Below are 15,471 nucleotides of genomic sequence, written 5' to 3'. Positions count from 1 at the left end.
TTCTGCCATGAAGAAAAATGGAGGGGGGGATAAAAGAGGAGGCAAGCAGCAGGAAGATGCTGAAATCAACCATATCACAACAGAAAAAAGCTCAGGACAGAGAACATATGGAATAAACTCCACAACATCCTTGGAGTGTTCGATATGTAAAGCTCTTGTGAAGCACAAACACTGCTCTTTTACTGGAAAATCGAGTGTACTTCAGCCTACGTTGTCATTACAACTATTAGTATTTCTGACCTTTCTTTTTTTAATATGACAGTTGCTGACTGGAAGTCAAAGTCCCACCTGGAGACAGCGCTGCACAAAAATTAGTGCTTCCTGACTACAAGTAAGTGCCACGTGTTTTCTCCTTAAAAAACATAAAGGCTTGATGTCGCATATATTCAAACCCGTGCGAACATTAATACACTGGGTCAATGTACACGGTATGCTTTCCCGTTGTGTCCGATTCCTGCGGGAGAAAGCTTTTCCCAAAAAAGTTAAAGACTACGTTTCCGCAGGGCTTTTCCAATACCCGTCAGCACAATCGCCACGCAGCCACCCAAAAGCTGCTGGCCTCACTCACACTGTCGCTTTGTCCCTGTCAGCCTGCGAGTCACACAAATTCTCGGATGAATTTCACATCCATGGGGCTGGTAACGCCGGTGAGGTGGAGGGCAGAGAGCCGGGCAGGACACGGAGCGTGGCGCCGACGGACGCCAGCCTTGTAACTTTACTAGTTGTGCCGAACAGGCGCCCGCTGTCTCTATGGAAAGCTGATGCGAGGGCTGCCGTGCTGTCGGTGCTGGGCCGGTGAGGGCCTCTCCGCCACGTTTGGGCGAGGATTACTACGGCAGCGGGCACCACCCGGTGCTGCACCGCATCCCCGCGCAGCGCCGCCGCCTGAAACCCTCTCGCCAGGTCAGGGGGCGATCGCCGGCCTCGGCCCCGTCCGCCCGGCTGCCCTCCCGGGCCGCGGGGCTGCCTTCCCGTGTTTACTGCCCGAGCAGGGGCTGTGCGGATGCACCACCGCCGCCTCCCTCAACTTCTCCGCTCGCCGTGCTTTGGCCTCTCAATGAAACCCGCCCAACTCGACAGAGTAAGTTACCGGGGGGCTGCGCGGGAGGCAGCCGCGGCCGGGGCCGAGCGGCGCCGTGCCGGGCCGTGCCCGCCGCCCGCACCCCGCCGCGGCCGTTACCCCGCGGCGCTGCCCGGGGCAGGCGTAGTTTACTCTCGCAGCCCTGCCCGGGCGGCCAATGGACAGCGGCTGCCGGCGCTGTGGCCGGCACGGCTCCGCGCTCCCCTCGGCGCCGGGGGCTGGCGACTGGTGGCCCCCGCTACCTGCCCCGCACCGCCACGGCCGCCGGCGGCTCCTCGAACACTGCGAGGAGCAGCGCGACGATCTTTGTGTGAGTGTGTGCGGGGAGTGTGTGCGCCAGCGGCTCCCTCGCGGGCCGCGGGTGTAACGGCGCCGCTGAATGGCTGACGAGCCCGTCCCTCAACGCGCCGGCCAATAGCGGGCCGTCTTATATCCCGTGGAGTGTTGTGGCGCTGCCCGGGTTGCATGGCTCTGTGTGGAGCCGCGTTCCGCGGGCGCCGAGGCGGAGGGGCTCCGCCGCGCGCCGCGCCTCGCTCCGGCCCAGCGGCGCGTTGCCCGCCCGCCCGCCGGCCCCACCGAGGTGAGTGCGCGCCGCCCGCCGCCGCTCGCCGGGCGGCGGGGAGACGGACGGAGACGAGCAGCGGCAGCCAGGGAGAGGGGTGCCCTCGCCCCACACTTTCCCCTCCGCGCCCCAGCGGCGGGGCAGCCCCCCGGCCCCCCCGCCGCGGCGTTGGCGGCCGGGAGGGGGGCGCGGAGCTTCCCCTGCCCTGCGCGGCGGCTGCCGCGGCTCCCAGTCACTTTTCCTCCCTCTCGTCAGCCCCTGCCTTCGTTCGAAAGTTTGGGCAGGGGAGGACGGGTGGGTTGGTGCCGCCAGCCCTCTGCCCGGTCGGGAGAATAGGGGTGACCGGGGGGTGTTTTACTGGGGGGAGGACGAGGTGAATTGCAATACAGTGCAGTGCATGTAAAAAGCAAAAAAAAAAAAAAAAATAAACAACAAACAACAAACCCCAGAAGAAGAAGGCGGCAGGGGTAGGCCAGCCAGTGCCAGGCTGCGTTTGAAACCAGGCACCTCTCGCCGCCACAGAGAGAGAGGCAAGAGCAGCGGCGGCCGCGGCGGAGGGAGGAAGGGGAAGGAGGGCGAGGAGGAGGGCTAGCCATCGGCAGCCGCTCGGTGTGTGCCTCCGGGGGGACTTGACAAGGGAAATCGCGGCAGGCAGAAACGAAACTTCATCCCGAGGGGCGGCGAGGCGAGGCGCGGGGGAGAGTGCGCGGATCGGTATCGGTTGCCGCCGGCCTTGGGGGGGCTCGCCGCCGCCGCCGGGAGAAAAGGGGGGGGGGGGGCGGGTATAAACCCGGAGAGGGCGAGGGAGCCGATCCGGCGGCCGCACGGGGCGGGGAGGGGGGGGGGGGGGGGCGGCGAGAGGAAGAAACCCGGCGCCGACCCCGACAACAACAGCGGCCGGGCTCGGCCGGAGAGTTGGGCTGTGCGTTTTCCGGTAGTCATCGGCGATGCACCCGGGGCGGCGGCGGCGGCCCCGGTGGGCAGCGGGGGGGGGCGGGGGCGGGCGGCCCTGCCGGAGTTTCGCGTGGATGTGGGATTATGTTGTGTCAATAAGTTTAAGGTGGAGAGAGAGAAAAGGGAGGCGGGCGGGGGCCGGGGAGGGGGGAGTGTGGGGGGAGGCGGCGGCAGGCCTCGGCCGCGCGAAGTCCCTATTTCTGAAGGTAAGTTGTGACATTGGGTGGTCGCGATGACAGAAAACTTGGCGAGGGGCGCCCCGGGGAGGGGGCGGCCGCCTCGGAGGGGGCTCTCTCCGCCGCCGGGAGCCGGATGGGTGCTTGGTTGTTATTTGCTGCTGCGAGATCGGGTCGCTGGTAAATTACAGAAAGCAGCCCTCCTCCTCCTCCTCCTCCTCCCCCCCCCCCCCCCCCCCCCCCCCCCCCCCCCCCCCCCCGCCAGCCGCTTCGCTCTTCCTCCTCTCGGGTTTATTTGCAATGTATGAAACTTGCATGGCTGTGAGGAGAGCCGATCCAGTGTAGGTTTGCGAGGAGGAGGAGGACGACGGGGAAGGAAGGGTTGGAGGCAGGGGAAGGGAGGCGATCGCGTTAATCCCGGGCGCCGCACGGCAGCAGGTTTGCGTTAGAAATATCGGTGGCAGCCCGCCGCCACTGAATGAGGAAGGTAAAACGAAGCGATGCGAGAGCCGCCGAGGCGACATGTACGGCGGCGGGGCGAGAGGCACCGGCAGGCGGCTGCCCGCCCCCTCCCTCCCTCCCTCCCTCCCTGCCTGCCTGCCTGCCTGCCTGCCTGCCTGCCTGCCTCCTCCCTCCCTCCCCGCCGGGGCGGGGAAGGACCGTGCCCGGGTCTCCCCCGCTCGCCGCCAGCCGAGCCGGGGGGCCGCGGGGCTTGAACCGTGAGCGGGGCGGATTCGCCACTTTTTCCGGGGGAGGCCCGCGGTTAAAAGTTTTTTTCCGGAGGTGAGTGTGTGCGGGGAGGCCGGGGCGCCGCCAGGCCGGCGGTGGTCACTCGGGCCTGGGGCGCCGAAACCATTGCCCGTCCTGCTGGTGACACGTCCAAGTCCTGCAGCCCGGCGGGGCGGCGGAGGGGCCCGGCCCGGCCGCCGGGGCAGCGACGAGGTGCCGGTCTCCATGTGGCTCTCCCGGCGGCGGCGGCACCTCCTCCCCGGTGGCAGCAGCAGCAGCGGCGGCGGCAGCAGCGGGATCATCGCCCGGGCCCGCGGGGAGGAGGAGGGGAGCAGCAGGGAGGTGTTTGCTGCCAGCCTGCCTAGCCAGATCCCGCCGGGGAGGGCAGCTGGGAGGGCCGGGGAGCCCCCCGCGCCCCCTCCCCGCGCCGCCGCCCCTTCCCTGCCCGCCCGCCCGCCCCCAAAGGTGTTGTGCAGACTTTTCCCCCGGGAGGGTGAGATTTATGCGCTGTATTATTGCTCCTCTCCTCCCCCCTCAAAGCAAGATGGACTCTCTCTTCTCTCTCTCTCTCTCTCTCTCTCTCACTCACTCACTCACACACTCTCTCTCTCTTTCTCTCCCCCTCTCCCTGTGTCTTGTCAGCCTTCAAGATCGACATTTTGTAACTAAGATGCAAACTTGATGGTGACCGGGGGCGGGGGGGCGCGGGGGGGAGACGGGAAAACCCTGGGTCACGGCGGTCTTTCTCCATATTTAATACCTTTTCTTTCCACCCCACCCCGGAGCCCGGATTCCGGTGGCCCTACACTTTGCACGGGCGGGGGTGGGCGGCGGGCGGGCGGCGGCCGCTGCAAACGTCGCTCCCCCCGCGGCGACCGGGGGTCTCGCCGCTCTCCCCGCGGGCTGCGGCGGCGGAGGGGCTGGCTAGGCGGCCGCAGGAGTCAGGGCGGCTCGGCTGGGCTCTGCCGGGGGGGCATTACCTGAAACTGTGTTACAGCGTTGCAGCCTCCCGTCCGTCCGTCCGTCCCTCTCTCTGTCTGTCTGTCTGTCTCCACGGGTGGATCTCGTACCTGCAGTCTGGCGGCTTATTCTTCTTAATTTTGCCTTGTTTGGCTTATCCACGCGCGGGGATTGATCGCTCACTTGTGTAAGTTCCCGGGGGTTATTGTTATGCATGCCTCCTTGCAGATGGTGGTCAACTTTGTGCCTTTTATTTTGTTAATGCGTGCGTGTTTCTCAGTGTGTGCATGTAAATAATTATGCGGTGCATCCCTGTGTGTACGTACGTATATCTGTGTGCGCCCATAAACGTGCATCCGTGTGTGCGAGAGACACACAGGAAAAATAACCCACCCTGCTGATGCACACTCAGATGATTTGCTCCATTTGCCCAATCCTAATGCCCTTTAAAGACACGGTGCATCTTTTGTTTGCTCCTTACGGTTTCCTGCGACTGTCATCTTGTTTTAGTGACAACTTATCTGGGGTGGGGGTGAGGAGGAAGCAAGTTTCAAGTTTTGGGATCTCTCCTCTTGTTGGCGTTGTGGTGAGTTGCAATATTGTAAAATCATGGTGTGCTGATGATGTGCCTTTATTTGATACTTTATAGGTCACTATCACATGACAAAGGCTTTGAGACAGCTTCATCTTCGTCTGTCTGTAATTTCCATTTGCCTTCCTGGGTGAGTATGTAAACTGTACACACGGAAAAAGAACTCGGTTTTTGTTGATAGGATAGAGGTCCTCGTACTGCCACTTTTTACGTGGAAGATGCTTGTTCAGGTTTTTAGCGCCTCAGAAAACGTGTCTTCTCTGGGTGCTCATAGCAACTGCTAGATTACAAAGTTTGTATGTAGGGGTGGGTCTGGATAACCTGAGAATGAAAAGGCTCTGCATATTTAGATCGCTCTTCACTTCTTTTCTTTTTTTCTTGTTTTTTATTTTTTTGTAAACCTTGCTTTTTAAAGATAATGGGCTGATTGACTTAGGGCAAAAGTTTCAAACCAAAGTAACATTAGAATGTGTGAAGTGCAACACACAAGTCGAAAACTTAATGAGAATGTAAAGTCCTTTTAAAATTCAGTGGTAGGAAAAATACGAAAATATAAACAGAATAGGTAATGAGAAATCTCTGGAGGTCAAGAATCAGCGAGAAGTTTAGCAGAACTGTAATACTACTGCAACAGGAGTTGGTTTGGTTTTAACACGTAAACTGAGAGCTAATTAGGATTCCATCCATGCTCTTTCTGTGTTACTGGTTTTCCTTTTGGCATTGATTAATGCAGGTACCTATCAATTTGAAAGATGAATCTTACCGACTAATGTACTAGTATCTAGTATTCCTAAGCTTTCAGGTACACAACCTTTTTTTTTTTTTTTTTTTTTTTAGTTTGTATGCTGGGAAAAGTTTTGACACCTCTTGAAGGGTTTGACATCTTTTAAGCTGAAGTAGAAGTGGTAGTTTAAAGAAGAGGTTCTAAATTTGTGGGGTCACATTCATAGATGACATAAAATGAATGGCACTTGCAGCGCTTTTCGTACAATCGCCCATGATGGCACTGAACTGCATTTGGCCCAAAATGGGGAAGTGGGAGGTAATTTTTTTTTTTTTTTTGTACTATTGTGTGCATAATTAAAAACAAGACAAGACATGTATTTGGGGTAAGCTTAGTACTCATAAATGCCAATGATTAATAACATACTCTTGACCTTTTCCAGTCAGTGTATAGCAGGCGTAGGATAAGTGATGGTCCCAAACACGCTGGCTCGAAGAGGGCTGTCGGGAGCAGCTGTTCTGATGTGATATTATGACCACAAAACTAGTCTTACGGCTGGGATAACCACTGTGAGGATATAGTTCGAAGGGAGGATTCTGCCTGTTCTCCAATTCCTGTAGAATTATACCCAAATTTCAGTTTTTTCAGATTTTGTGGGCAGTGAGGTTGATATGTGTAGGTCTGAGAGTATAAACACCAAATTAAATTACTGAGATTCTTTATGGCAAGTCTTGTTGCATAGGAGAATATTGCTTTCAGTTTTATAGCATTACTGACAAGGATCGTGTTCTGTGTTGAGTAATTGGTGTGCCAATTTTTACAAAGTAAAAAGGCGTTGGGAAATTCAAAAACTAACAGATAGGCTTCAAACTGTTGTTTAGAGCTGAATACAAATGCACAGATTTCTGAACTTAATTTTCTGTGTTTTCAGGTAAGAGTCAGATTAGAGCGCTGTAAGTGCCAAGGACTTTTTCTTTATTTGGAGTAATAGCAAAGGGTACTGAACAAGAATAGCTCAGGGACCTTGCTTCAGGTAGTATCTTCAGTCATTATCTGGTTTTGAATTTGTGTGAGGAAGTCTTATGGATGCATGGAATTTTGATTCTAGAAATGAAGTGGTGATTGTAACCTGCCCGCAGCTTTAAGAGGCGTGGACCTCAGTTTTGTGCGTGGTGCTAAATGTAGATCTCACCTGATGTTGAGATCTGGTGTGAACAAATTACAAAGAAAAGAAGCATAGGATATGTTTTTGACAAAAAAGGCATAATAGAAGCTTTGGTGGATGCAGAGAAATATATTTCCTCATAGCTTTAAAAAAAAAGGTAATAAAAATAATGTGCCTAGTTAAGGGGAGAATAGAGATTTCATTAGATTTGTCCATGACTAGAAACTTGCATTTACTGTGGAGAGCTTTTGTTTTGGTAAAATCGGAGATTTCTTTTCTTAGTACAGTTCTCAGTAAAGTAACTGTTTGTGAATGGAGTTTAGTAATTCAGCCTTGATGTACAGGAGAGACACCTGGGTTCTAGTATTGGTTAACAAGTGCTGGGTGAAGTGCTGGTGTGTCACAAGCTAGAAGGGGGTGAGCTGCTTAGCAAGGGGCCTTGTGAACGCTTCAGAAATTGGCACATGGTCTCAAAAGTTCATTGCATGCCACTGTCCCTCTCGGCACAGGAAGCTAATAAACCATTTCAAACAGACACATAATTTAGCACAAACATAACTGGTTTCTGTGTTGAGGTAAACTCAAAGTGTTTAAGAAGCTTGCCCTCAATGCTCTTGAGTTTTTGGGGGTTGCTTGCCATAAAGCCATTGCCTGCAAAACTTCAGTTGGTTTCAGCAGGAGGTTTATTTAGGAGAGGAGTGTAGGAGTGATGGTGAGAGGAATTTGTCCATGTTTATTTTCCTGTTCAAGGAAGAAAACCTTTCTCTTTCATAGCTGTTCTGTGAATAATTAAAGATATTAAATGTCAATTTTCCACATAAAATACCAGAGGTAATCGTGCAGTTATTTTATAGCTAACGTTTTTCCTTTTCATCCAGAATGATCTTAATACACTTTGTAAATTAGTGGTTCCATAGCTTGCAATCCTGTAAGCATGTGAATATCTTTAAGCAGTTGACAAGTCTTGTTAAACTCACTGATATGATTGCTCACATTCAGAGCTTCAAGTTATTCCAGGTTGCTGCCGCCCGTGGTCTGCGGGCTGAGGGTGCTCAACATCTCTGGAGCTCAGTGAACATGGTGTTAGGCAGGGCAGTCTTCTGGCACAGAGCTGGTAGTGGAGTGGTAAGAAGAAAGGGAGTTTTAACCGAATGAGATGGGGAGAGTAACTCTTCCACTGCACGTAGCGTTGGGGAAGGTGCAGGTAAGGTAGATGAGACCTGTTGTGTGCAAGGCTCTGCTGTAGTGTGAAGGTTGTAGATGCACCTGCAGTGAGTTCTGGGCAGGTGAAACGCTGCCTCGCTTTTGACAGTACGTGGCACATACAGCGTTCAGGCCTCCCTCTTCATCTGAACGTGGCTCCTTGGTGGAGGAGGGTACTGTAAATGACAGTCAGAACTGAAATGAAATTCCGATTTTCATTTCTGAGTGTGCCATAGGCTGTGTCTGAGCTCTGGCAAGTGATGAAGTCAAAACTAGAGGCCACTTTCCAAATTTTGGACCTGAGTCAGACGTCCTGTGCCCTGCCACGGGGGTGGCCAGCTGCAGCCGCTGGTGGAGTCGGCAGCACTGCTGTGGCCTGCTGGTGGCTTCTAGGGTCAGAGTTTATTCCTGGAAGCACAGCCAATTGTCCCTTTGCCACCTACAAATGGAGACTAACGATACTTCCCTGGATCGTTAGATCATATGGTGCCCATATATTGGAACGGTTTTCCTGAGTGAATTAAGTTTGAGGGTCTTTTTTAAGCAGTATGGATAGTGTTTTACCTTACTGTAACCTTAATTTATGTTTTCTTTATTACTTAGGAGTGTATAAAGCTGAATTGAAATAATGATTGTCTGTATTTCAAAATATTCATGAGAAGAAACAGGAAAAAGTAAACTTTGAGTTGTAGTATTAACTTAATTTCTTTTTCTTCTACCATGTTTTTCCCCTTTCCTGGGGTATCATTGTCAGAAGCTTTTTCATTCTGTTGTATGTCAAAAGGTTATTAGGACTTACTTCCTTTTTATTTTTTTTTTTTTTTTAAGATCAGTAATAATACAGTGTTTCTGTCTGAGAGCAATGTGGTGAGCCTGATATTAGTGGACATGTGAATTTCACAAAAGACTCCTACAGCTGTCACACTTCTTGACAGTTTCAGAAGGGGTAAGACCTGAACCAGCATAAGGATTACTCTAAGAATGGCTTGATGGGCTGCTGTTAGATTGCATTGCTTGGAAAAATAATGATTGAAAAAAAAATCGCATGTTACCCTCTCAATAATAATTATATTATTAATAATTGGCAGTTGTAGGCATTGCCTTATTCCTGTGCTTATGTCCTGTCTGGCAAAGTACATACGCTGTACTCTAAATCACACACCTTGAAACAAGGAACAATCATTTTTATCCCTGTTTTAGGCATCTGAGATACAAAGCAGTGAAGGAGCGTAGGCTTGCCTGCAGTCACTTAGCAGGTTACCATTGGCAGGGAATGGGATAAAATCCACATCTGACTCTCTATTTTATGTCCTTTCCCTTGGTGTATGCCACCACTCTGAAGTTTTCCTAGTACATGGCCGTTTTGATATGTGAGTAGTCTTGCTGAATTCTGTGCCAGGTGGACATCATTTGGTAATACTGAACTTTCATTCATAATGCTACTTTAAAAACTAAAACAACACAACCTTCAGAACAGTGTGAAGTTACTTTGAATTCAGTTGCATTTATTGACAGGGGAGTCTAAAGTAGGAGGAGAGCTTACTTAGGAGTTTTTGCCACTAAATGTGGTATTTAAGCTGCTTGTGTATATTACACTATTTATTTCATACTAACTTCCTTGTATTAACTCTAAGAAGATACTGGTTTTCATAGGAAAGTTTTTAAAACATACATTGGTCTGAAATAGTTCTTTACAATTCAGTTATTTTTCATATTCATAGTCTAATGCGAGTCACAACTAGCTTTCTTGTGAAAGATGGAATTGACAGAAGCAGTTAGTTGCTCTGGCAGTATTGTGATAAATAGGGTAACTTACTAATTTGAACTTTTGTTTCTAAACCTGCTAAACATACCTCATTCTGTAAGATTTTCAGATTTGCTGATTACTAGTGTTTTGTTATTGAGAATATGGGTTGGCTTTGATTTTAAAGTAAGAGTTGTATTTGAGGAGGAAAACGTACGTTTTTTACTCAATGCCTGAGCGTAGACCTAATTGTAGTATTATCACAATGATAGCAGCATTTTATTATTTTTAATATTTATAGATTCAATTACATAAAAGATGAATCAACGAAGAGGAAAAGCATGGTTTTGACACTTTCCAGTGTTCGTGCATTTTCCTTTATAGCACACAAATGCATAATGTAATAGCAAGTCCTTATGAGCATGGACAATTCAGCATGTGAAAATAAACTGGCTTCAGGCATATCCGTGTACAAAGAAAGCTAGTACAATGAAATTTCAATTTTTAGCGAGGGGAAGGAAAGTTAACAGGATTTTATGAGACTACACTAAGAAAATCAGTTGCTTAGGAAGCATGGAATTTTTATTGTCAGAAATCTTCTATGTGGGTGTTTCGATATAAGAGATTTTATAATATGTAGCAATCGCTGAAAATAAGAAACAGGATTTTATTGACCCTTCCTGTCACAGAGAGCCTCATTCAGATAAAAATAATTCAGTGGACTTGCACAACATGGGATCTATGGAACTTAATTCAAGTGGAAGCTCTCTTGACAAGAAGTTTAACAAGTCCTGTCTACACTCTCCCTTACTGAGGGGAGTGGGAAGGTGCATCTTCCCTCTGCCTGTTTGATGTTTTTTGTTTTGAGTTTTTGGGGTTTCGTGTTTGTTTGTGTTTTATTATTACTTTTTTCTTTCTGAAAGGCAATATGTATGTAGGAAATTGTTGAGGAGTCTTGATTTGAGGCATGGTGAAACCACGTGATGTGCGTGCCTGGCTGTGGAGTTACTCTCCTCTTATGCAAGTGTAGCAAGAGGAATATATCTGGTATCCATGCTCTCAGGAGGGGCTTCGTGCTGCTCTTCTGAGACCTGGAGTTCCCCATGGCAGCGCCGGGCGCACACATTAAAGGCTTGCTCCTTGGTACTGTTGATGAAAGCTGAACTGGCCTGTGGCAGGATTCGAGAGAGGAAAGCTTAAACCTGCTCCTGGGCCTCTGATGGGCTGGGTCATGGGTTGGGGACTACACCGTACGGCTGAGCATGCCAGGTAGTCCTTTATTGCTGTTGGGTTGATGGTTTTGAACCTGTGCCTTACAGTTCTTTCCCCAGTACGTTTTTTTCTGCCAGCTATGTAAGTGCTTTTAAATATATGCCTTGTCAGAAATTGTGTGTCTTTTTGTTGTTGTTGTTGTTTTGTTGTTTTGTTTTTCATTTGTACCCATGTCCTACACAATCAGGACTTACCCTGCAATGGGAGTGGGTAAGGCATGCGAGAGAGAATGCATTATTTTGTAGTTGTCAAAGCAATATTTAAGAGAAAACATCAGGAGAGATTTGGAGATGAAGCTGGATAAAGAAAACCTTGTTAGAGAATGGAAGGAGCGAGGGAGAACTTGATTTCTTACCTTATTTTAGGCTCTTCAGTGTGAAGTAGCTCCACAAAAGTCAGTGAAGCTGAAATGTTGTGATGTTCTGCATTAAAATCTGTCTGTGGAAGTTGCTCTTTTTGCCAGGTTGATGAAAAAGGCTTTTTTGTAGTTGGCCATGTTTGATTTTCTTTCCACAAGTGGTCTTTGAGCAATAGCAGTTCTACAGTGAGCCACATTGTGCTGATTTCCACGTGCTGGGATAAAGAACAGGGACATCCATGTGTCTTGTCCTAACTACTGAAGAGCTCAATCCGCCAGCTACAACTGTGCAGTTGGATTCTTGGAACAAAAAGCCAGAATCAGAGTTGCATCAGCAATGTACACCCTTTCACAGATCTGCTGCCTGAAGTAGCTGGTGGCCTGCAATTCCTCTGGAAAGCTGCAGATTTCACATGATTCTTAATTACTGATGTGCAGGTAGTCCTGCCGGGGTCATGCACCTGTTGTACTCGGTGATCGCTGCATGAGCTTATAGGCAGTCCCTGACCTGATGATGAGTGGTGCAGGAAGGGCTGGTAATAGCGACGTTGCTGAAATATGCAGAGTTCCCATAAATGAGAAGAGGGTAGAAGAGCATGAAGTGTGAGAATGCCATTTGATAGATGGTACATCTTTTGTCATGTGTGCCATTTTGTTCGAGTATGTTTTCTTCCCAAGTTGGTTATATGGCTAAGCAAAGAAAGCATTCTGATGTACTGCAAATCAGTGGTTGGAGATGATGGATTTGGTAAGAAGTAGAATTATCACCTCCAATTCATTGGTAAGTCTGGCTTCAGATGTTCTTTGTCTTTGCAAAAGATTTCTTTATTGAAATTGATGTTGAATAGTGTGAACTTCTTGCCTGGCTCAGTTCTAATCAGTGAGTGCTCTGTGCCACAAACTTGTGGGTTTCTGTAATTTTTTTTTGCTCATTTAAGTAAAGTGTCTTTATTTGTATTTCTTCCCTCTAATTTGTTTGAGATACTCTTTCATACATTGTGTTAAACATCAGTCATCAAGTGCTCATAATATATTTTGAAACAAGTATGCAAAATTGCAGCATGATCCAGCACTGATTACAGAGCTATGGCATACAAATTAATAAGAAAATAAAAATAGCATCATTAATATCCAGCTGCTTTTGGAGAAACAGAGGTGTTTATAGGAGGAAATTTGGTCTCTACAAGATGAAGAGTGACAAAAGTGGTAGCAAATACATTAATGGAAGTAACTATTCAACAATTTACTTCCTCTATTCTATTGATTAAACATGGGTTCCAGTGCCGAAAGAGTAAGCAGAAGCTCCAGAATAATTCTTTTAAAACTGTTGGACTAAATAAAGAGCTCAAGTGTCAGAACTAGAGCAAGAGGAGGAAGTTTGTAACTTTATTTCTTAGTATAGAAAACTTTAAATAAGGGAGGTAAATTATGGATAGCTAAGTGTAACAGTTGGTTGAATGGTTGACTTTCCACTAATGTGAGAGAGAATTGCCCATGTGTGTGTGAGGGGGAAAATTTTTTTTTTAAAATGTTTCCCTTAGTAGTAAATCAGTATTTTCCTTGCATCTTTTGTTATGTGCCTGCTTGCGCTCATATGTGTCGACTCAGCATTGTGTGCCAAAGCAGGAGGAGGTAAATAAAGTCTATGGTTAAAAGTGACGAAAGGGAGAGTTTTACACTGCGAGGGCCATCAGGACAGTCTGGCCCATCAGTTTCCTTTGGAGGAAGCTGTGGAAGGGATCTGGATGCTCAGCTGCAGCTTTTGAAATCTGCCTTTAGTTTGCTGTTACTCGAGGCTGGCGTGTTGTTCAGGTGGGAGCTCCAAACAAAGCTTTGGGCCTGCATGCCTGCAAAGTCTTCCTGGTTTTTAATCAGCAAAGGAAGATCCTGCCCTCCTGAGAGACATGTCTAGAGGAAACAGATTATTTATTTATATAGTGAAGTGGACTCTTGAGGATGTCCCTGTTGAGCTTTCTGTTTCACTGCACCATGTGGCAGTGGGGCCAAAGCGAGTGAGAGGATGCTGGAGTGCTGGGAGGGAAGCACCTGAGAAAACTGGCCAGATACTGTGTTTTGTCTAAGAATTGTCCTGCTGGTTTCTGTGCCACGGGTGATCTAGTTTCTGTGTGCAATCTTGCTTTCCTGGATGGATCCACAGAGCTGCATTTGAAGTTTACTGTTGTTCTTCACTTATGTAGACAGAAGGAGAGAAATCAAAACGGGAGGTGAGGCAGGCATCACAGACATCCCCATGCAGTCGGTTGCAGGAGAGAAGGGTGCAGTTCAGGTCTTCCAGTGAGGACAGTATGTGTTCTCTTATCCAAGGATCCAAGAGAAAAAAATCTTTGTGAGTGGGGGATGGTGTTTTGTGGAGCGCTAACAGGCTTTGCAGAGATTGAGCAGGGCTGAAGGAGAGAGTGGGGGCAGGCACAGTGAAAGGAGGGAGGTTTTTACACCTTGTATTCCTGGCCCTTGTGAGCCACTCGGTACATACACTTACGTGTGTGCTGCCTTGACATTCCAGTTACACCTATTGAACTGATCTAAATGGTAATTTTGGCCAATAAACACTTGATTTAAGTTGGTGCTTTTAATCTCATTTTGCTTTGGTATTTTTGTATTTGTTCTCTCAGAAGCAATCTCTATTGGTAGACAACCGTTAAAATATGTTGCTAAATATAGCTTTTACACTAAATTTGGCACTACTTTTTTGTTAGTTCGGAGGATGCACTGTATGCCTGCACACTTTCTAAGTGATTACACGGCTTACATGCATTTATTTAGATTGCAACTGTTAAGAAAGTTTTGATTTAGAGATGAAAATTATGCTGTTTTTTAATTGTGGCCTTCAAAAATGCCCTATTTAGTAAAGCCACACTCATGGGCGAACACACACATATATACAAGTTACGCAAATAGCGTTTGTTCTTTAAATATGAGTGAAGTATTATCCCTAGTAAGGTAACCAGTTCTGCTGTAACTGAGCGCAAGCTTTTAGAACTAGCAGAACTCAAACATCTCTGCTCAGATGAGGAGGAAAACAAATAATCTTGCTTTTTCATTTCCCAGTTAGTTTCTCAACTTTGCACCCAACTCCACTAGCAAAGCCATGTTCTCTGCAAATGCAATGGAAGTTACATCTTTCAGGTAACTTAGTTCTAAACCGAATACTTGTTCTTAGTCCTTTGATGAAGAGTTACCTGTTCAGTATTTGAACTTTGTTTACAGTTTTGACATCAAGTATTTGCAATTTATTTTAATTGAGTTCTATAATATTACAGTAGGATTTAACATTGGTTTGTCATAATTTAAAGGTAAATTACAATTAGATATTTTTTATTAAAATACATTTAGCATCAATAACATCTGATTGAAATTTGAATCTGATTTCTTTGTTCAGAAAGGATTAATTTGTAACCGTAATTGTTTCTGTTAAGCTGAATATATTTTCTCAGGCAACTTCACTATCCATTATCCAGAGTTTCTGTTTGTAATAATGGATGCCTTGGGCAGTATCTTCTGCCATTAAGGAATGCAGAGTAGTTCACTAGATGACATGATGCCCATATTAACCTTTTTTTTTTCTTTTTTTTTTCGTGAGGGCTAGACCCCTCTATCTTCCAGCAGATGTGGATCGACAGATACCTCTCTGTTTACACAGATATGTACTTAACATTAAAAAAAAAAAATGAAGTGATTATTTTAAAATTGCTGTTGCAAGCTTTCCTCTAGACTATGTGTCGTGTGACAGTGACTTTAATGGTTGAGTGGGGACTTTATAACTTCCAGGAATGAATCTAGCACCACTGGTGTCCAGAAACCAAGAACTGAAATCAAGTTGGGTACTAGATGCTAAATCTATTACTAATGTATTAGATGAAGAAAGAGCAAGGAAGAAAAAATGAAGTTGGTAAATATGTCATAGCAACTCTGTGGGCTAACACAGGTAAA

The 15,471-nt window shown here is 47.6% G+C and overlaps 1 protein-coding gene across 1 annotated transcript in view; it reads left to right on the top strand.

The window, feature by feature from the left end:
* The first annotated feature begins 3,251 nt into the window (after positions 1–3,251).
* The window catches only part of BBX (BBX high mobility group box domain containing), a 143,258-nt gene continuing 131,038 nt past the window's right edge, over positions 3,252–15,471 (top strand). The window contains exons 1-2 of the mRNA XM_086463562.1: positions 3,252–3,556; positions 5,112–5,184. Of these exons, the coding sequence (XP_086319688.1) occupies positions 3,252–3,556; positions 5,112–5,184 (378 nt within the window). The remainder of the gene's footprint in view (positions 3,557–5,111; positions 5,185–15,471) is intronic.

Source organism: Leptosomus discolor, chromosome 1 (genome assembly GCF_034619465.1).
Source record: "Leptosomus discolor isolate bLepDis1 chromosome 1, bLepDis1.hap2, whole genome shotgun sequence".
Lineage (NCBI taxonomy): Eukaryota > Metazoa > Chordata > Aves > Leptosomiformes > Leptosomidae > Leptosomus > Leptosomus discolor.
This window is presented reverse-complemented; position numbering and strand designations above follow the sequence as displayed.